Source organism: Microcaecilia unicolor, chromosome 8 (genome assembly GCF_901765095.1).
Source record: "Microcaecilia unicolor chromosome 8, aMicUni1.1, whole genome shotgun sequence".
Taxonomy (NCBI): Eukaryota; Metazoa; Chordata; class Amphibia; order Gymnophiona; family Siphonopidae; genus Microcaecilia; species Microcaecilia unicolor.
The window spans coordinates 32401977-32423185 of record NC_044038.1 but is presented as its reverse complement, the minus strand read 5'-3'; the positions used below and the strand labels follow the sequence as shown (position 1 = coordinate 32423185).

Below are 21209 nucleotides of genomic sequence, written 5' to 3'. Positions count from 1 at the left end.
ATCTATGCCAGTGGGCGGAAGTGAACCTGGAGCAGCTGTCAGCGGCCCACATTGCCGGAGTCATGAATGTCAAGGCGGACTTTCTCAATCGCCATACCTTGGAGCCCGGAGAGTGGCAGCTATCTGCTCAGGCGTTCTTGGACATCACAAAGCGCTGGGGCCAGCCGAGCCTAGATCTCATGGCGTCATCGGCCAATTGCCAAGTGCCGCGCTTTTTCAGCAGAGGACGGGACCCTCGATCCCTGGGAGTAGATGCTCTTCTCCAACAGTGGCCGACACAAGAGCTTCTCTATGTGTTCCCGCCCTGGCCCATGTTGGGCAGGGTGCTAGACCGGGTGGCAAAGCATCCCCGGCAGGGTAATCCTGGTGGGTCCGGATTGGCCCAGACGTCCCTGGTATGCGGACTTGTTCAGGCTCTCAGTCGCCGATCCTCTGCGGCTGCCAGTGGAGCAGGACCTGTTTACATCAGGGTCCCGTGGGGATGGAGGATCCCTCCCCCTTTGGTCTTACGGCCTGGCTATTGAGCGGCAGCGTCTGAGAAAGAAGGGTTTCTCAGACAAGGTCATCGCCACTATGCTGAGAGCGAGGAAGCGCTCTACTTCTACTACTTACGCCAGGGTTTGGCGTATCTTTGCAACGTGGTGTGAAGCAGGCTCACTTTCTCCCTTCACTGCTCCAATTTCTTCAGTGTTGGCGTTCCTGCAAGAAGGTCTGGAGAAAGACCTGTCGCTCAGTTCCCTTAAAGCCCAGGTAGCGACTCTGGCTTGCTTCAGGGGCCGCCTGAAGGGTGCTTCCCTGGCTTCGCAGCCAGATGTGGTGCGCTTTCTCAAGGGAGTTAATCACCTGCGCCCTCCTCTGCACTCAGTGGTGCCGGCGTGGAATCTCAACCTGGTGCTAAGAGCATTGCAGAAGCCGCCTTTTGAACCCTTGTCGAGGGCATCTCTGAAAGACCTGACGTTGAAAGCAGTCTTTTTGGTGGCTATCACTTCAGCCAGAAGAGTTTCCGAGCTCCAGGCACTCTCAGGTCGAGAGCCTTTTCTGCAGTTCACTGAGGCAGGAGTGTCTATTCGCACAGTGCCTTCCTTCCTGCCCAAGATTGTTTTTTGCTTCCATGTGAATCAGCAGCTCTGTCTCCCTTCCTTTCGTAGGGAGGTCTACCCAGAGGAATACTCTGCTCTCAATTTCTGGATGTGAGACGAGTCATCATCAGATGCTTGGAAGTGACCAATGATTTCCGGAAATCGGATCTTCTGTTTGTCCTGTTTACAGGTCCTCGTAAGGGTCTGCAGGCTGCTAAGCCTACAGTGGCAAGATGGGTCAAGGAAGCCATTGCAGCGGCTTAGGTGGCCGCGGGGAAGGCCCATACCTTTGCCAGGCATTACCGCTTGACTGTGGCTGCTCGGGCGGAGGCCCGGTTTGGAGCTTCAGTGTTACGGTCAGGGATTTCTATGTCCCGCCCTGGGTGAGTACTGCTTCGGTACATCCCACCAGTCTATGGATTGATCAGCTTGATGATATGGAAGGTAAAATTATGTATCATACCTGATAATTTTCTTTCCATTAATCATAGCTGATCAATCCATAGCCCCTCCCAGATATCTGTACTGTTTATATTCTGGTTGAATTTTAGGTTCAAGTTTAGCCTTCAGTTACTTCAGGAGGACTTCAAGTTCTTCTTTCACCTGGATTCTTCAAGAGTTGAGACGAGTTTGTGTTACAGTGAGCTGCTGCATTCCTCTCCCCTCCGTTTTACGGGGCTGGATTGAGATTTAAATTCTGCCGGCACTCCCTCCCGCTTCGTGCGGCTGTAGGGCAGCTTTGTACCCCTCCCGCTTCGGCGGTGTTAGGGTCAGTCAGCTCCTCCCGCGGTTGCGGTTGCAGGATAAGCCAGATCCCCCCGCATCGGCGGGTGTGGTGTCCCTCCCCCGCTCCGCGGGGATGAGCTGGACGGATTCCCCTCCCCCACTTGTGTGGGGATGAGCTGGGTTAATTCCCCTCCCCCCGTTTCGGCGGTGGTGAGCTGGGCAGAGTGTCCCTTCGTGGGTGTAATTCTCTAAGTGCTGAGTCCTGCGGATGGAGCTTTGATATCGACATACTGAGGAGTTTCCGGCAGCACATGACCACATATAGGGAGGCAAAAGTTTGCTCTCTATCTCCACCTGCTGGTAGATGGACACAACCCACCAGTCTATGGATTGATCAGCTATGATTAATGGAAAGAAAATTATCAGGTATGATACATAATTTTACCTTTTGCATGGGGTGCTTTTTAATAGAGGAGGGTTGATCATATTTATTAGGGATGGGCAGCCAAAAAATTTTCATGTCTTTTTTTTTTTTCATGTTTGTTTCTTCTAGCATGAATGTTGTCAGAAGTGCACACACCCTTAGGGTTCCTTTTACTAAGGTGCACTAACAGATTTAGTGCATGCTAATGATTAGCGCACGCTAAATACTAAGAAGCCCATTTTATAACTGTGGGCTTCTTTGCATTAGGCATGCGCTAAATACATTAGCGCACCTTAGTAAAAGGAGACTTAGAATGGCACTCTTATTAATAAATCAATTGAATTGACACCAGAATGAACACCGCCAAACTGCTCCTAGCAATTTACTCCTTATCCCTGATCCACCTAACAATGACCACCCCACTCGCAGAAATCAACAATATACCCATACTGTTTAATAACCGAATACTGACCAGACACACAACATCACACCAAACCGACATTAACCAAAACAAAGGAAGAGAACCAACAAGCGTACACCCTCAACAAAATGAAAAGAAAGGCCATAAAAAACCCAAACAAACCAAGAAACGACAACTAACAAAAGTCAACATAACACCAAATGCAGAAGACCCATACCAAAACATTCAAATAGGCTACGTCAACGCCAGATCCGTAGTAAACAAAACAACAATAATAACAGATTGGATCACGTCAGCGAAACGCGATCTACTCTTCATCACTGAAACATGGATCCATGATCATAAGGACCCTATCATCTTAAACCTATGACCTCCAGGATATAAAATCATCCACTGGATCAGAAAAGAAAAAAAAGAGATGGGGGCATAGCGCTTATATACCGATCTCACTTCACGATTGAAACCACTGCGGAATCTATAACAATCCACCTCGAAATAGAATCCACCATAAAACCCTGCTCGACCACCTAAATTGTGTACTATTCTATAGACCACCATGCAAATGGAACAAAAGCCAGGCGGACTTCGTTTCAAACATATGTGTATCCAACTCCAACGCACTAGTTGTAGGAGACATTAATCTTCACCTTGAAGACCCAAACTCTACCAATGCACGAGAATGCAAGGACTTCCTTCACCTGTGCGATCTTACATGGCCACACATGCAAACAACCTACGAGAAGGGTCATACACTCGACCTCTTCTCAGACAAACTGTCCACTGATCAGAACTTAACCCTAACACAAACTAGATGGGCAGAAACACCACGGACCAACCATTACAAATTAAACCTATCCATAAAATGGTGGGAAAGGGGCTTTCCCCACACATGAGACAACACAACCCACACCACGAGAGGCCAAAAAGACCCGGGTACTTTCTGGCAACAGATATACAACAACAACTGGACAGCACAAACGGAATCCATATATTACCTCTCAGATTGGGACACAAGATGCAGATGTATACTAGACGAAATAGCACCCTTACAAACAAGAACTTCACGTAGACACAACTCGATACCATGGTTCAATGAAGAATTGAAAAAAACTAGAAACACAATCTAGGAAACTGGAACACGCGTGGAAAAAATAAAAAATGAACACACACTCAATTCATGGAAACAATTACAAAGGAAATACAAATACGCAATAAGGCAGACCAAAAGGTCGTATTACAAAACTAAAATTGGGCCAGACTACAAAAACACAAAGAAACTATACCATCTCGTGAACAAACTACTAGATTGTAAGCTCTTTGAGCAGGGACTGTCTTTCTTCTATGTTTGTGCAGCGCTGCGTATGCCTTGTAGCGCTATAGAAATGCTAAATAGTAGTAGTAGTAGTAGACTCAACGCCGGTCACCACAACCAACACTGACATCCCATCTGCAGACAACCTTGCTAAATATTTCAGCGAAAAAATCATAAATCTACGCAAAACCCTACCTAAGAACAACATGGACATAGAAAACTTCATTAATGGTCTAGACCCAACCCCTGGCGAATATACTGCTGACCAAATAAGGTCAAATTTCGCCCCCCTAAGCACCGATACGGTTACCCAGGTGATTAAAAAATACTCCAACACCCACTGTCAACTGGATAACTGCCCCAGTTACCTAATACAATCTGCCCCCCACCGCTTCATAACAGATCTCACATCCCATTTAAACTTCATGCTTCAGCAGGGTATCTACCCTAAAAAAGGCAACATCCTGCTCACCCCAATACCAAAGGACACCAAGAAAAAAACAAACGACATTACCAACTACCGCCCAGTAGCATAGTGGTCAAACTAATGGAAGGACTGGTGACCAAACAACTCAATGACTACATAAACAAATTCACTATACTATATGAGTCACAATCAGGATTTCGACCCCTACACAGCACCGAAACAATACTACTTACTTTCCTAACCAAATTCAAACAGGAAGTAGCAATAGGCAAGAGCATTCTCCTCCTCCAATTTGACATGTCAAGTGCGTTCAACATGGTTAACCATAACATACTGCTAAGACTTATAGAATACTTCGGAATCGGTGGCAACACTCTCAACTGGATCAAGGGTTTTCTAACCACAAGAACTTATCAAATGAAATCAAAAACAAACATATCATCACCGTGGAAACCAAACTGTGGAGAACCGCAAGGATCACCCCTATCACCGATCCTTTTCAACCTCATGATGACACCACTAGCCAAGACCTTATCCACCCAAGGCCTTAACCCATTTATCTACGCTGATGATGTTACATTATATATCCCCTTCAAACATGATATGGCAGAAATCACCAACGAAATCAAGCTCAGCTTAAACATCATGAACTCATGGGCTAATGCATTCCAACTAAAACTCAATACAGAAAGAACACACCGCCTCATCATCTCATCCCAATACAATACAAACAAACCCACAAACATTAACACCCCAGGATACACCCTCCCTATCTCAGACAGCCTGAAAATTCTCAGAGTAACAATCGACCGTAACCTCTCACTAGAGACCCAAACGAAATCCACCATAAAGAAAATGTTTTTCACAATGTGGAAACTCCAACGCGTGAAACCATTTTTCCCGAGGGAAATATTTCGCAACCTGATACAATCAATGGTACTAAGTCACACAGACTACTGTAATGGAATCTATGCGGGATACAAAGATCAAATCATAAAAAAAACTTCAGACGGCCAAAAACACAGCAGCCAGGCTTATATTTGGAAAAACACGTTTTGACAGCGCCAAACCACTCTGAGAAAAACTGCATTGGCTACCAATCGAAGAACGTATCACCTTCAAAATCTGCACAACTGTTCATAAAATTATTTACGGTGAGGCACCTGGGTACATGACGGACCTTATTGACCTGCCAACCAGAAACACCACAAAATCCGCACGATCATATCTAAACCGCCAATACCCAAACAACAAAGGACTCAAATACAAATCCACTTATGCATCCAGCTTTTCCTACTTAAGCGCACAACTATGGAACGCACTGCCAAAAATAGTAAAAACTATGCCAGACCACCTTAAATTCCGGAAAGCACTAAAACCAGACCTGTTCAAAAGAGCATACCCCACCGACCCAACATAAAAACACATGGACACCTGCGACATGATGTAACCAAAGAATTGTAATGGACATTACCTGACTTCTTCTCCCTCCCTCCCTCCCTAAATTCCCCCCAATTGTACCTACCATACATGTACACTATCTACCACAATATCACCTTGTATTCATTCACACCATGTATTTGTTCAGACCGGAATCGGCTAACGCCGTTAACGGTGATATGTAAGCCACATTGAGCCTGCAAAAAGGTGGGAAAATGTGGGATACAAATACAACAAATAAATAATAAAATAAAATTAAGAAGAATATGCACTATTATCAGCAAATGACATTTTGTTGCAAACGACAATCCATCTCTAATGTTTATGATATATGTTACAGCAAAAGTTAATGTTTTTAGATGTGATGAGTGTTCTGCACATTCCAGCCTTTTTTTTTCTAAATAAATTTCTTCTGGCGTAAATATTTGCATTTTTGACCTTTTGCCATCCAGAAATCAAAATAGAATTTCATGCTTTATAAAGATCACAGAAATAAAACGTTTATATATATTGTTTTTTTTTTTTAATTTAGCAACAAGCTATACCATTTTTTTGAGTTGACTGGTATAGGACAAATCTGTCCATCAGATAGGAATATATAATTTTCTCTATTTTGCTGGCTAATTCTGTTCATTGTGTTGAGATGAGGATTGGTCTGTTTGTGCTTTGATATAGGCAGATCTTTCCAATTTTTACTAAGCACAGGAGGATTTATATATCCAAACTTATTAATCTGTCTAGCTGATTGCAGAGGTCAGACAATAGTTGGCTACTTAACAGCTGAGCTTGATCAAATTCTCTTTCAGATTCCATTCTACAGGGGTGAAAGGATTACATTTGATGTTGCTCCTTCTAGACTGGATTTTACTGTGGAACATGACAGTTTGAAAATTACGGTATGTATATAGAAACATAGAAAAATGTAGGCAGATGAAGACCATGAGGCATATTTTCAAAGCACTTAGCCTTCCAAAGTTCCGTAGGTTTCTATGGAACTTTGGAAGGCTAAGTGCTTTGAAAATATGCCTCCATGTGGCCTATCCAGTTTGCTCATCCATGTCATCTATTCTCCCTATCACTCTCTTAGACATCCTATGTACTTGTCTCGAGTGAAACCTTTTAGAGAAGTTTTCAAAGCTTTCTCCATGAGTAAAACCAATGCGTTGCCTATGGAAATGAGCTTTGACAAAATTGCTTACTTTCTTTGTGGGTAAAATCTTGTCCATAGTGCCTGTATACATACAGTGGGGGAAATAAGTATTTGATCCCTTGCTGATTTTGTAAGTTTGCCCACTGACAAAGACATGAGCAGCCCATAATTGAAGGGTAGGTTATTGGTAACAGTGAGAGATAGCACATCACAAATTAAATCCGGAAAATCACATTGTGGAAAGTATATGAATTTATTTGCATTCTGCAGAGGGAAATAAGTATTTGATCCCCCACCAACCAGTAAGAGATCTGGCCCCTACAGACCAGGTAGATGCTCCAAATCAACTCGTTACCTGCATGACAGACAGCTGTCGGCAATGGTCACCTGTATGAAAGACACCTGTCCACAGACTCAGTGAATCAGTCAGACTCTAACCTCTACAAAATGGCCAAGAGCAAGGAGCTGTCTAAGGATGTCAGGGACAAGATCATACACCTGCACAAGGCTGGAATGGGCTACAAAACCATCAGTAAGACGCTGGGCGAGAAGGAGACAACTGTTGGTGCCATAGTAAGAAAATGGAAGAAGTACAAAATGACTGTCAATCGACAAAGATCTGGGGCTCCACGCAAAATCTCACCTCGTGGGGTATCCTTGATCATGAGGAAGGTTAGAAATCAGCCTACAACTACAAGGGGGGAACTTGTCAATGATCTCAAGGCAGCTGGGACCACTGTCACCACGAAAACCATTGGTAACACATTACGACATAACGGATTGCAATCCTGCAGTGCCCGCAAGGTCCCCCTGCTCCGGAAGGCACATGTGACGGCCCGTCTGAAGTTTGCCAGTGAACACCTGGATGATGCCGAGAGTGATTGGGAGAAGGTGCTGTGGTCAGATGAGACAAAAATTGAGCTCTTTGGCATGAACTCAACTCGCCGTGTTTGGAGGAAGAGAAATGCTGCCTATGACCCAAAGAACACCGTCCCCACTGTCAAGCATGGAGGTGGAAATGTTATGTTTTGGGGGTGTTTCTCTGCTAAGGGCACAGGACTACTTCACCGCATCAATGGGAGAATGGATGGGGCCATGTACCGTACAATTCTGAGTGACAACCTCCTTCCCTCCGCCAGGGCCTTAAAAATGGGTCGTGGCTGGGTCTTCCAGCACGACAATGACCCAAAACATACAGCCAAGGCAACAAAGGAGTGGCTCAGAAAGAAGCACATTAGGGTCATGGAGTGGCCTAGCCAGTCACCAGACCTTAATCCCATTGAAAACTTATGGAGGGAGCTGAAGCTGCGAGTTGCCAAGCGACAGCCCAGAACTCTTAATGATTTAGAGATGATCTGCAAAGAGGAGTGGACCAAAATTCCTCCTGACATGTGTGCAAACCTCATCATCAACTACAGAAGACGTCTGACCGCTGTGCTTGCCAACAAGGGTTTTGCCACCAAGTATTAGGTCTTGTTTGCCAGAGGGATTAAATACTTATTTCCCTCTGCAGAATGCAAATAAATTCATATACTTTCCACAATGTGATTTTCCGGATTTAATTTGTGATGTGCTATCTCTCACTGTTACCAATAACCTACCCTTCAATTATGGGCTGCTCATGTCTTTGTCAGTGGGCAAACTTACAAAATCAGCAAGGGATCAAATACTTATTTCCCCCACTGTATCTCTGGGAAAGAAGTCAGGGCATGGTTCTGAAAATTCAAATATGTGCATGTAAATTCATCCAGATTGTGTACCTAGATAGTAAGTGTAAATGTAAATATCTAGTTGTCCTGTGTCGTTTTCAGAGTGGAAATACGCAGAATGAAAAGTGTGCATATTTTTCACCCATGTGTGCAGTTACAAAATACCGCCTAATTCTGTAATTACCACTCTGGAGTTCTGGCCAGATGAGTATTTAACTATGGATCATTCAGGGGTCCTTTTACTGAGCTGCAGTAAAAAGTGGCCTTAGCGGTACCATTAGGCAGGTCTTTCTTGCGTGCTAAGGCCATTTTTACTGCAGCCGGAAAACAGCTGATTTTTTTCCATTTTTCCCCAGCAATGGCCCACACGCTAATGTTGCCGTTAGCAAATAGCCATTAACAAAAATTAGCACGTGAGCCCTTACTGCCACCCATTTTGTAGGTAGCACCAATGTGGCTGCGTTAACTGATCATGCTGTTTTATCCCACTCTCCGCCCCAGACATACCCCGTCTGAGAAATATTCAGAAATTTAGTAGCTTGTGAATTGCACGCGCACATTGGGATTTTACTGCAGGACGCCTCAGCATGTCCTTTAAAGTGCTGTAAACGTACGCTAGCACTTTCTGCAGCTTAGAAAAAATTATCTCTAAATTCTATTGTGAAATCTGCCTTTTTAGCTTTAATCACCAGTTATGTGGAATTCTTTAGGAAAAATTAACAGTAACAGGTTAGTGCAGGATTAGTACTACTACTACTACTATTTAGCATTTCTATAGCGCTACAAGGCGTACGCAGCGCTGCACAAACATAGAAGAAAGACAGTCCCTGCTCAAAGAGCTTACAATCTAATAGACAAAAAAAAAGTAAGCAAATCAAATCAATTAATGTGTACAGGAAGGAGGAGAGGAGGGTAGGTGGAGGCGAGTGGTTACAAGTGGTTACGAGTGAAAACCAATGTTAAAGAGGTGGGCTTTCAGTCTAGATTTAAAGGTGGCCAAGGATGGGGCAAGATGTAGGGGCTCAGGAAGTTTATTCCAGGCGTAGGGTGCAGCGAGACAGAAGGCACGAAGTCTGGAGTTGGCAGTAGTGGAGAAGGGAACAGATAAGAAGGATTACCTCGTGAGCCCTTACTGCCTACAAAATAGGTGTTGGTACGTGTTCACACGTTGCTTTTTAAAAAAAAAATAAATAGCAGTGCGCTGATGGTAGCATTAGTGCATGGCCATTAATAGAAAAACTGGAAAGGGTCCATTTTACTGCTGCAGTAAAAATGACCTTGGCGTGTGGGGAAAACCTGTGCAAGGGTGCGCTAAGGCCAGTTTTGGCCACAGCTTAGTAAAAGGACCCCGTACACTCTTAAAGTCTTCCTGGGACAGAAAATCACCTACTGTACCTACAGATCGTTCCAAAATATTTACATTGTTCCTACCCTCCCCCACCGAGGCCACAGTTTCTTCTAAAGCTACCACAGCTCTCAATTAGCAAGACCCTCTGAATTCTTTTTGTGTTTATTCTTTCAGCCCGTTTTCCATGTTATGGGTTTCTCAGTAACTGGCCGAGTTTTGAATGGACCTGAAGGAGAAGGTGTTGCCAATGCTACTGTTACGTTGAACAATCAAATTAAAGGTGGAACATGTCCTTTCTTATAAAGTAGGATGTCACTGGCCAGGTTTTCAATGAATTGTGCCAGAATGCCCATGAAATTATTTATCATGGGGTGTGTTTTCTGTTCATAAAGTGGCTCATTTTCAAAGCACATAGACTTACAAAGTTACATAGGTTACTAGGGGGCTCATTTTTGAAAGAGAAAACGTCTACAGAATGGCATAAAGCAGCATTTGGATGTTTCTCACCAAAATGTCCACATCGGAATTTTCGAAACCCGTTTTCCAGACATTTTTCTATGCAGTTCGTCTGCAGTGCGTCCAGTTCTCGAGGGGGCATACCAGGGGTGGGATTTGGGCGTTCCTAAGACCTGGACATTTTTCAGCCATAATGGAACAAAACAAAAACGTCCAGATCGAACACTAAGACGTTTTGATCTAGACCTGTTTTAATAATGAATAAGCTGCAAAAAAGTGCCCTAAATGACCAGATGACTACTGGAGGAATAAAGAAATAATCCCCTTACTCCCCTAGTGGTCACTGATGCCCTCCCCCCCAAAAGATTTAAAAGAAACAGTACATACTAGCCTCTATGACAGCCTCAGATGTTATAGCTAGTGCTATTAGAACAGCAGGCAGGTCCCTGGAGTAGACTAGTGGTCGGTGCAGTTCCCTGTAGAGAAAGGGGCCCAGGCCCATAATCCACTCTAACTCTGCTGAGCCCTCCAAAACCCACAAAAATCTAGTGTACCCATACACAGGTGACACCTGCAGCCATAAGGGCTATTGTAGTGGTGTACAGTTGGGGACAGTGGGTTTTGGAGGGCTCAGCAGACAATGTGTCAGAGCAACGGTGAGAAGTGTACCTGGAAGCCTTTAGGTGAAGTCCACTGCAGTGCCCCTTGTGGTGCCCCACTGCGCTGCTGGGATGTCTGTGTAGCCAGTCTACTAAGAATGCTGGCTCCTCCTACATCACAGAGGCTTGATTTTGTGCATTTTTCAGTTGGATGGATTTTTTTTCGAAAATGGGCCAAAAAGATAATTGCACAGATAACAAAGCATTTAGCAAGTGGCCTTTTCAAAAAAAAAAAAAAAAGATTTTGCTGTTTCAAAAAATGTCAATATTTGCTATTCAGATTCTGGATGTTTTAAGCAAAATGTCTAAAGTTGGACTTAGACATCATATTGAAAATGTCCTTCCACGTAACTTTGTAAGTCTACGTGCTTTGAAAATGAGTACCAAAATGTTCTCTTATCTTAGAGGGTGCTATATGGTTCAAGTAGTTATTTGATTATTGCTTCGAATTCTCTCTAAAGTTTGTAAAAAAACATATAGTGCCTTTTAAGTCTTCACACCACTGTACACTTTTCACATTCTACAGTTCAAAAAAGCATTAAAGCAAGAGGTTCATGGATCTACATGACATACTCTACATTTTCAACATGAAAGAAAGAGTATAGAAATAAGTAAAAAATGTAAGAAACCAAAAAGTCCTGACTTGCTCTTGTCTTCAAAATGGCTGCCTCAGCTCCCTAGCAGTTATGTTTTGGTACTACCGTTAAGGGGTCAAACTGCCAGATATGGGATTGCTGTGTTATTGGATGCTTGACCTTCTAGTGGTAGTACTGTGAGAATACTTCTAGGTGCTGAGGTGGCTATTTTGAACATGGGAGCTGCTGGAGCTTCTGGGGATCATTTGTGCCTCTCCCCTTCCTTCAGTAGCTACCAGTGAGAGCTTGGTAGCTGCCAGGAGTGCAGGGTATTAGGGGTATTATATGGTAAAGGGTTAATATTTTTTCCTGTTCAAGCCTTTTTAAGAGACTCCCTAGGATCATCAGGTCACCCATTAATGACCCATAGCTCCTGGGGAGGAAAGAAAGTGTTACCTCAAAGCTGGCTTTTCTTTTCTTGAATAATACAGCTTGTGCTATAAATGCAAGCTATTATTCACTTTGCATAACAGGCTGCTTTGAAGTTTGAATCTCATTTAACTTGGGTTATGCAAAAAAATCATATGTTAAGGCAAATGATGCATATTTTTGCCAATTAACATGCATGTGACACCCCGAGCGAAGGTTGAAGGGTGGGCCTGTGAAATAGCACAGCCAGACAAAGGGATATAAATGGAAACAAGTGTTTATTTAATTGAATCCTGATGCCTGTTAAGTCACAGGACCAGGAACAAAAGATAGAATGCCTCTGTAGTTCAATAAGTAGTCTTAAGCAGGCCTCAGGCTGGCAAGGCCTGAACACAGTCTGTGGCTAGTAGGGTGGCCCTGTCCCAAATACAGCCTGTGAGTCTTTCTCGGTTCTTCTCCGAGTACTGGGGTCTGGTTCCAGCTGGACCTCAGAACAAGGCTTGTCAGTCTCAAACAAGAAGCAAAAGTGGCTTACCTCAGCTAGGTCACAGTTCTTAACCATAGGTGGTAGCAGCAGCGTACACTGGGGCTTCAATTCCTTCTTCTTTTTGGGCCCCCTTAACCTCAGTCAGGGCCTGCCTTATATACTTCCTGCTCTAGGCTCCACCCCTCCTCCCAGATTAATTTCTCCTGGGCGGGACTAGTGTTCTTAAGGTGGCTCAGGCTGTGTAAGAGACTGTTCTTAAGGGTGAGGGGCAGAGTTCTGTAAACCAGTGGCGTTCCTAGGGGGGCTGACACCCGGGGCGGATCGCCGGTGCAGCGCCCCCCCCCGGATGCAGCGCGGACCCCCCCCCACAGGCAAATGGACACCCCCCGCAAAGGAACCCCCCGGGTGCATGCCGCGCGCGCCTGTCCTCCGTTCCATGCTTCTTCTCTGCCCCGGAATAGGAAGTAACCTGTTCCGGGGCAGAGAAGAAGCATGGAACAACGGAAGACAGGCACGCGCGGCACCCGCTCAGTGGCGTGCACCCGGGGAGGACCGCACCTACCTCCCCCCCCCCCTAGGAACGCCACTGCTGTAAACCCCCTCGCAATGCATTATTTGACAAATTTACCATGCATTTTTCCCTTAATGCACTTTAGTAACTTTCCTTTTTAGTTATAGTGTAGGAAATATATATACATATAATCTCCAAGTTTTTCAAGTAGGCAAGTACTTGAATTATGAAAATGTCTAATGGGGAAAATGAATTACATTTTTAAATATGCCAAAATTCATTCATTCAAAGCTTGAAAGTGGTAGATTGTTCCTACTATTGCATTGGTATCCATTTGTTGTTAAAATTCATTGTTTCAGAAAATTCTTTCAAAAATAGAAAGCTTTCTATAGAAAAATAAAGCATGAGGAAATTTTTCACGCTGCATTTCTAGAGATATAAATTCAGGGTGGATGGGTTTAGAAAGATGATAATGTGTTTCTGTTTCTCCTTTTATTACTCAGGAGACTATATGAGTCCTTAACAGCTCTACTATATCCACTTCCAAACTGCTCTCCCACTGGCTTGTATTAAACTGCTATTAAAGCTGAGCTTTTCATGTACTCGCTCTCCATTTGATATTTGGGCAGCAGTCCTCACTCTGTGCTGTGTTAGCTTTGTTCAGTCTTCCTTTGTGTTACAGTAAGGACAAAAGCTGATGGTTCTTTCCGCCTGGAGAATATGACTGCAGGAACGTACGTCATAAATGCTGAAAAAGATCATGTGTTATTTGACGCCATAACAGTAAAGATTGCACCAAACACGCCTCAGCTGGCAGATATAATAGCGACAGGGTAAGAGGTGTAAAGTCGACACTGGGAATCTTAAGGAAAACGAAACAAAAGTCTGAAATGTATGTTGATGAGTTGTTAAGCCCAGTAAGAGCACAAAAGAATTGTTTGGCGTTACTGTAAATGCACAAGGTGTGAACTGCTCATCATATGGACTATTTGCTGCTATAAATACCTTTTCAAAAAGAAGAGGCTTTCGCTACCAAATACATCATGCATTCTAAATGGAGGTATTTTACTTGTTTTTCATTCATCTGTAACGTATTTGAGTTAGGTTGCTCCCTCTCCAGTCTATCCCTAATTAAAGTATGTATGTATAGAATTCAAATACAGATGCTGGGGGGAGGTAGGTGAGAGGAGAATTTCAGAGTTGGGATGTTTTACCCTATATTTTAGGCTTGTCATTTTAAAATTTGTATTCTTAAAAACACAAGAAATGTTGTACTGAGTCAGACCAGTGGTCCATTGAGTCGAGCATCCTGTCTGACAGTGGCTAATCTGGTTACTTAAAAATATCCAGTAGATCCTGACGGGAAGATTATTCCCTGTTTGCTTGTTTTCAGAAGAAGGAATTAGTAATCCCCCATGCCCATGTGGCTGATAATTATTTAATGGACCTGTCTTTCCTGAACTTTATTTAAAAACAGAGAACATGACAGCAGAAAATGACCTTCCTATTGTGTGGCCTACCCATCCCATGCTTTTTTGACTTGAGATTGTGTCCTTGTCTTCACTGCCTTCCTGTTCCATCCTTTTTACAAATAAATATTTCCTTAGATACTGCGGAGTCTGCTACCTTTCACCCTCATTCTATTACCCCTTGTATCAGAGCTCTGGAGGTATTTAAATACCTTGAGTATATTTCCCCTTTCCTACCTTTCCTCTAGGCCAGGGGTTCTCAACCCAGTCCGAGGGATACACCAAGCCAGTCTGGTTTTCAAGATATCCACAATGAATTTGCATGAGAGAAATTTGCATGCACTGCCTCCACTGTATGCAGATCTCTCTCATATATATTCATTGTGAGTATCCTGAAAATCTGACTGGCTGGGTATGTCCAGAGGACTGGGTTGAGAACCCGTGCACAAGGTTAAACATGTTAGTTCCCCCTTTATGCCGAAGACCATTGACTGCTGTAGTAACTGCCCTCTGGACAGCTATACTATTAACATTGACTGCATCTTCCTTGTTTGTTGGCTGAAAAAAGTAGTTTCTTAAAATGTTGTTTTAAATTTGCTACCAGTTTAGAGGAGCATCCCTGAAAGCTTTATAGTACCAGACATGATCTCTTCTGTCTGCCCCATATTTTGTTATGGTTTGTTCCCTGGTATCACTGTGTCCCATTGATCACATTTACAGAATACCACTGGGCCCCTTTTACTAAGCCGCATAGGTGCCTACGCGTGCCCAATGCGCACCAAATTGGAATTACCGTGTGTGTGTCCCTTGTGGTAATTTCAATTTTGGTGCTCGTCTGGAAAATATTTTTTATTTTAGTGGACGCGCGCCAAGTGCCATCTGACACACGTAGGTCATTACTGCCCAAATGGATGCGCGGCAATTTTGATTTCACCACACATCCATTTTCAGCCCCCCCAAAAAGGCCTTTTTTACAGGTGTGCTGAAAAATGATTCTGCATGCGCCCAAAAACCCGCGCCTCCACTGCCACAGGCCATTTTTCAGCACGCCTTTTTGCTAAAGGATCCCACTATTTCCTATTTCTGACCCGCACGTAAAAGGACCGACATTCTCCGTTGAGATGATGATGTTTTTAAGCGCTAAAGATGAAGGACACAAAGAGCTCCTGTAGGTCCATTGCTCTTTTAAAAATCAAATTTTCCATTTTGATGGAGCATTGGGGGGGGGGGGGGGTGAGTTGTCAATGTGGGCTACTGCTAAGATGCTATTTTACCACCAACTTTGGTTATTTTAGCGCACATCCTGTCATATCAGATTTAAAATTGTCCTGCTTGTCTACAAATCCAGATTCCTCTCAGCCCTATCTATCTCACCAGCCTCTGTATCCCTTATGCTCCCTCCTTTGCTCCGCTCTGCAGACAACAACCTTCTCACTCTCCCCTCACCCTCACTTCTATGCCTCAACATCTCCTGCTATTACTCTGCCTTTAGATATATATTGGTCCTAAACTTTGGAACGATCTGCTTCACATCAGGAACCTGCCAACACTCCTTGCCTTCAAGCAAGCTTTAAAAACCCACCTGTTCCTCCATTTCCTTCACTGACACTGCCTAGTTCATATCTCCCCCTATCTTCTTTTCTCTTGTTCCTTGCTTCCCCCGTGTGGAATGTTTGCTCTTGATTTGTGTGTTTCTTTCCTTTTTTTTTATGGCGTTCTTTTCCATGATTTTATATTATTTTAGTTTATTGTCCTTACCTGCGTGCACAGATAGGGCGGTATAGCACATTTTAATAAACATAAATGTAAACAAATATAAACATAGTCCTTTTTATGTTGTAAGCGGCTTTGATGCCCATATGCAGGGCTGCTGAGAGACAGAGCCGGGGCAGGGCTGCCGCTGCAGGCCCCTCCTTCCCCCCACTTGGGACATTGCCACCCCTCGCTTGCTCAGGCCGCCACTGCCCCCGTCCTTCCTGCATCAGTGTGTCTGCTCCTCCCCGGCCTCCAAGGTGGGGCCCGCTGTTTAGGTCTGTCTCTCTCCTGATCTTGTGTTCCGGGCCAGGTTATCGCATTAACGCAATCGCCCAGGTCCCGACAGGAGCAGAAGAGAGAGAGACAGACCCCTGTGCCGGGCCCCCCTTGGAGTTTGAGCCAGGGGAATTTTGCCTCCCCTGCCCACCTCAATGTACTGAAATAAATAAATAGATACTAGTAACTTTGGTTAACAGTAAAATAACATGTCTTAACAGTAGCCCACACTGATAAGTCCCCCCACCCCCCTTATTATTTACTGGTTAACAGTGGTAAAAGGCTTTTCCATTTTGGGGAATGTTTTATTATTTTTTTATTTTTATAAAGCATTTTGTATGCATGAAGCATGTTTTTTTTTTTTTTTTTTTTACACATGGAAAATGTTAGATTTGTGCACATGGGGGAAAAAAGGACTGCTGCAAGTTAGTACCTACTTTGTGTTCTTGTGGACATAGATGGGTCAGAGCTGGGGTGGACTTATCATTCATGTGCCTATTTTATAAAACACTCAGTATGTGCATAGAGCACATGCACACTCGTGTGCACCTTCTTTGTTAATTTGAGAGGATTTGTGCGCTACAGAGGGTCATTTTACAGGCTTATTGTGCAAAAGATCCATAGGCATCTATGCTGCCTTTGTTGCCTTTATGAAATAGGCTTAAAATAGGTACCTTTTTCCAATTCTTAACACTTATATCCCACCTCAATAAGCAGAGAATCTAAGTGGGTTACAATAAGAGAGAGACTTACAGAGATCAAGAATATTACTGCATCATTAATCAAAATACATTTCAAAAAGATACGTTTTTAATGCTTTATGGATCAAAAAGTACCCTGAAAGAGTACAAATTTGCCCAGGAATAGAGTTCCATAGTTTACTAGATTGGCAACTATATGAATTGTCTAAAACTTTTTTTTTCGTAGTGAACTTTCTTAATAGTCTGTCATCCTAATAGTAAGAATGAAAACGAGAATTCTTCCTAAAAATTGGATGTTTATTAATTGGGCATGAAAAATTAAGAACAATAACCATGTAGAATTTTAAATACTACACAAGCAACTTTAAATTCCACGCCTGCACGAAATGGCAACTAATGCAAATTTCTTAATAGCGGTCTTACATGATCAAATCTTGAACTATTACATATCAGTTTTGCTGCAGTGTTCTGTAAAAACTGCAGCAAACTCTCTTTGGGTCTATAGGGAAAATGTGTAGTATATTGGGCCTGTTTGCATTTTGTGGGTTAAATAAATCTAACATTCTTTTGTTGGAAGAGCTTTGTTAGATCTCTGGCAGAACTTGATTTGTTTGGGGTTCTGGCAACATTATTATGACACAGTGGCCAAACAGATCTGTTACCATTGTTGGCCACTCACTGTTTGCCAGAGGAGCGGAACTGATTCCTGAATTTTTCTTCCTTGTAGATTCAGCGTCTGTGGTCTGGTATCAATAATTCGCTTCCCTGAAACCATCAAACAGCTCAATAAATACAAAGTAACTCTGACACTACAAGACAAGCAAAAGGCCTCTTTGCTTGTCACAGAGACTGACTCCCAAGGAGCATTTTGTTTTAAGGCAAAAACCGGTGCATATAACGTCCAGGTAGGACCTAGCTGTTAATTCTGTAGTAGTGAAAACAGGATTGATTTTTGAACCATTAAAATATTGATGTTAACATCTTTTTATCCAGTGTTTTCTCAGTACCCTTTGTTTATGCAGGTGACTATGCCAGAGGCGGAAGTAAAAGCTGGACTTGTATTGAAACCCAAAGTGTACCCGGTAAAAGTGGCAAACACCCCAGTCATGGATGTAGCCTTTTCACAGTTCTTGGCATTACTTTCTGGGAAAGTGTCTTGTCTGGGTAAGCTAGACGGAGGTGGATGAGCATCTGTATTTTTTCACATAATTGCATTTCTATGCACGTCTAGTCTTAGAGCACCTCACACTTGGTATTATGAATATCATTGTTGCAGGTGCTTTGGTTTAGTTATGTTAGAATACAAAGAAATAAGTCAGCAAATTGTAGGTCAGAGCTTTCTACTGGACTGATATATACATTTGTGATTGATTTGGACAGCCATGCTTTTTTCATTAGGTTGGTACAAGACCAAAGCCAATCGACCCATAGAATGGAAGTATATCTCCCGAAAGCTGATCCAAATGGATCTTGCCTGCATCTTCTTTGACCTTCATTTAATCATATGTAATTGAACATGATAATACTGCAACCGCATTGCTTTAGTCAGAGTTAAGAAAAAGAAATGGCGCTTTAAGCACGCTTTATGATGTAACGCCAAGGTGACCCCCGTTGGCTTGTGAAAACGAGCAGCGCTGTGCTTTCTAAAATTGCTGGATTGCAATTTCTGTGCTTTTCTCTGTGTTGTACTGAAAAGTTCTCCTCCCCAGATACATGTGGTGACCTGACTGTGACTTTGCAGTCCACAAGTCGTCCGGGAGAGAAACGGAGTCTCCAGCTCATTGAGAAGGCGGAATCTGCAGCTTTCACTTTCCAGAATGTTTTACCCGGCAAATACAAAAGTAAGAGCTGTTCAAATGTAATTATCTACAACTCATCGATACTACTAGTGATGCGGTGGCTGCTCTTTCGAGAGTGGAATGGTTAATGTCTTGTTTTTCATTTATCTTAGCTGGAATTTGTGTGTAATGTACAAGTATTAGAGGCTTGGTAAATTACAAGGCATGCATCCATGCTTCTCTACTGGAGATATAGTTTTAGAGGGTAATTTTATAAATCATTTTTGGGCCAACTTCCGTAAATTACTAAAGACTCATCTCTTTGAAAAGATCTACCACAAAGATCAATACATGTAAAAATCTCTAAATATACCCGGAAACTTTGTAACGCGTCTAATGTCTTCTGCTATACCACTATCTGTATTCCTAATGTATGTTAATGTGTTCTGCAATACCACTATCTTGTACTTCATGACCATGTAACCCAAAATCCTTCTGTAAAATCAAATGTATATACTCCTCTCATTTCCAGTATCCATGATGTATTGTAAGCCACATTGAGCCTGCAAGGAGGTGGGAAAACGTGGGATACAAATGCAACAAATAATAATACATGGGCTCTTAGCAATGACTCCTCCATTCTTTTCCTTGTGACATTTATTTTTTGAAGTTTGATTTTTGCCAGTTTTTCTGATTATCAATGAGGCCATGCTTAAAAGTACACATGGTGCAAGCCAGCATATACTTGTGCAGTAGGCGTTCTTAGGGGTGGAGTTGTAAATACCGACAATGTGTCTGTAAATCACATTTACACCTGCGGAATGTCCATTCTTTAGGTGCAAATTAACCAGACAAATCGCTGCACCAACTAAGAATGGCCATGCACCACCACCCACAGAATCGAGAAAGAGCTATCAGTCTGTCAATCCGTATCTGGGCCGGGTGAGGTTTCTCGTGTTGAGTCAAATTAAGCCGCAGGCTCCGTTCCTGGTCATGCCCTTCCCTCAGTTCCTTTAAATTTGAGCTTTGCAACCATACTCCCTCCTGGAACCCAAAGTCTTTGAGCTTCCCGGAAGCTACTTGGTGGGTCATGGGAATAACGCCATTGGATCGCTAGTTGGCATCATTTATGGTTGGCTCTACGATGGTATCAGATCGTCTTTGAACCTTCGACTTCCTTTCTTAAATAATGAAAACATTTTTGGCAAATGCTTTCGCTTTGGTTTGTCTTACGCCCATCCAAGAATTTCACAATACGAATGCCCCCCGGCAGTCCCTCTTAATCATGGCCCCAGTTCTGAAAAACAACAAAATAGAACTGGAGTCCTATTCCATTATTCCTAGCTGAAGATTCAGGCAACCAGCCTGCTTTGAACACTCTAATTTTTTCAAAGTAAACTCTACAGGATTTGTGCTAATATTCTATAAAGATGCATAGGTGCCTATGTGCTTTTATACAATAGACTAAAACAGGCGTATTTCTGCTCTGTTAACCTAGGCATGTTGTATATAAAATCACCCTCTTAAAGGGTGGTTTCAAAACTGTGCAGAGAATTGCAAGCTGATGAATAATTTTTACTTGCAGGTTTTCCACCTTTTATTATGAAAGGGAAAGTATGTGCATGCATTCCCTATTTGAAAATTACCCCCCAAAATTACCTCCTGAGATTTGCCCTTGTTGTCTTGCATGCAGTGTTCCACTAAAGCGTTATGCATACTTTCGAAAATACAGAACTGCATCCTTGTCTCCATTGATGTAACCCTCCCTGGGAACATCTTCACGAAAGTGTATGTAAAAATGTGTATGTTGTGGAACAAAGCATGTACGTTTACCTGTGTATAGTTAAGACAGTCTGGTCGATATTAAGCTTGAGTAAACTGACCCAGAATGACAGCCGACCAGTTAACTCACTTCGCAGTGATAACCGATCATTTTCACGGCATTTAACTCATTATTTCTGCTAAAGATACCTGGTTAGTGCCTAAAATAAAGTTGGCTATGTTGAGGGTGTTCTGGGTCGTGACCGCTTAAGTCCCAATATTCGGAACTTAACCAGCCAAGCTTAGCGGCCAAATA

At 43.0% G+C, this 21209-nt stretch overlaps 1 protein-coding gene across 1 annotated transcript in view; it reads left to right on the top strand.

Annotated features, from left to right (window-relative positions):
* Positions 1-21209, top strand: part of LOC115475365 (nodal modulator 1-like) — a 96876-nt gene that overhangs the window by 24358 nt on the left and 51309 nt on the right. The window contains exons 9-14 of the mRNA XM_030211011.1: positions 6636-6725; positions 10211-10316; positions 13836-13986; positions 18082-18259; positions 18377-18518; positions 19064-19195. Coding sequence (XP_030066871.1) covers positions 6636-6725; positions 10211-10316; positions 13836-13986; positions 18082-18259; positions 18377-18518; positions 19064-19195 — 799 coding nt within the window. The remainder of the gene's footprint in view (positions 1-6635; positions 6726-10210; positions 10317-13835; positions 13987-18081; positions 18260-18376; positions 18519-19063; positions 19196-21209) is intronic.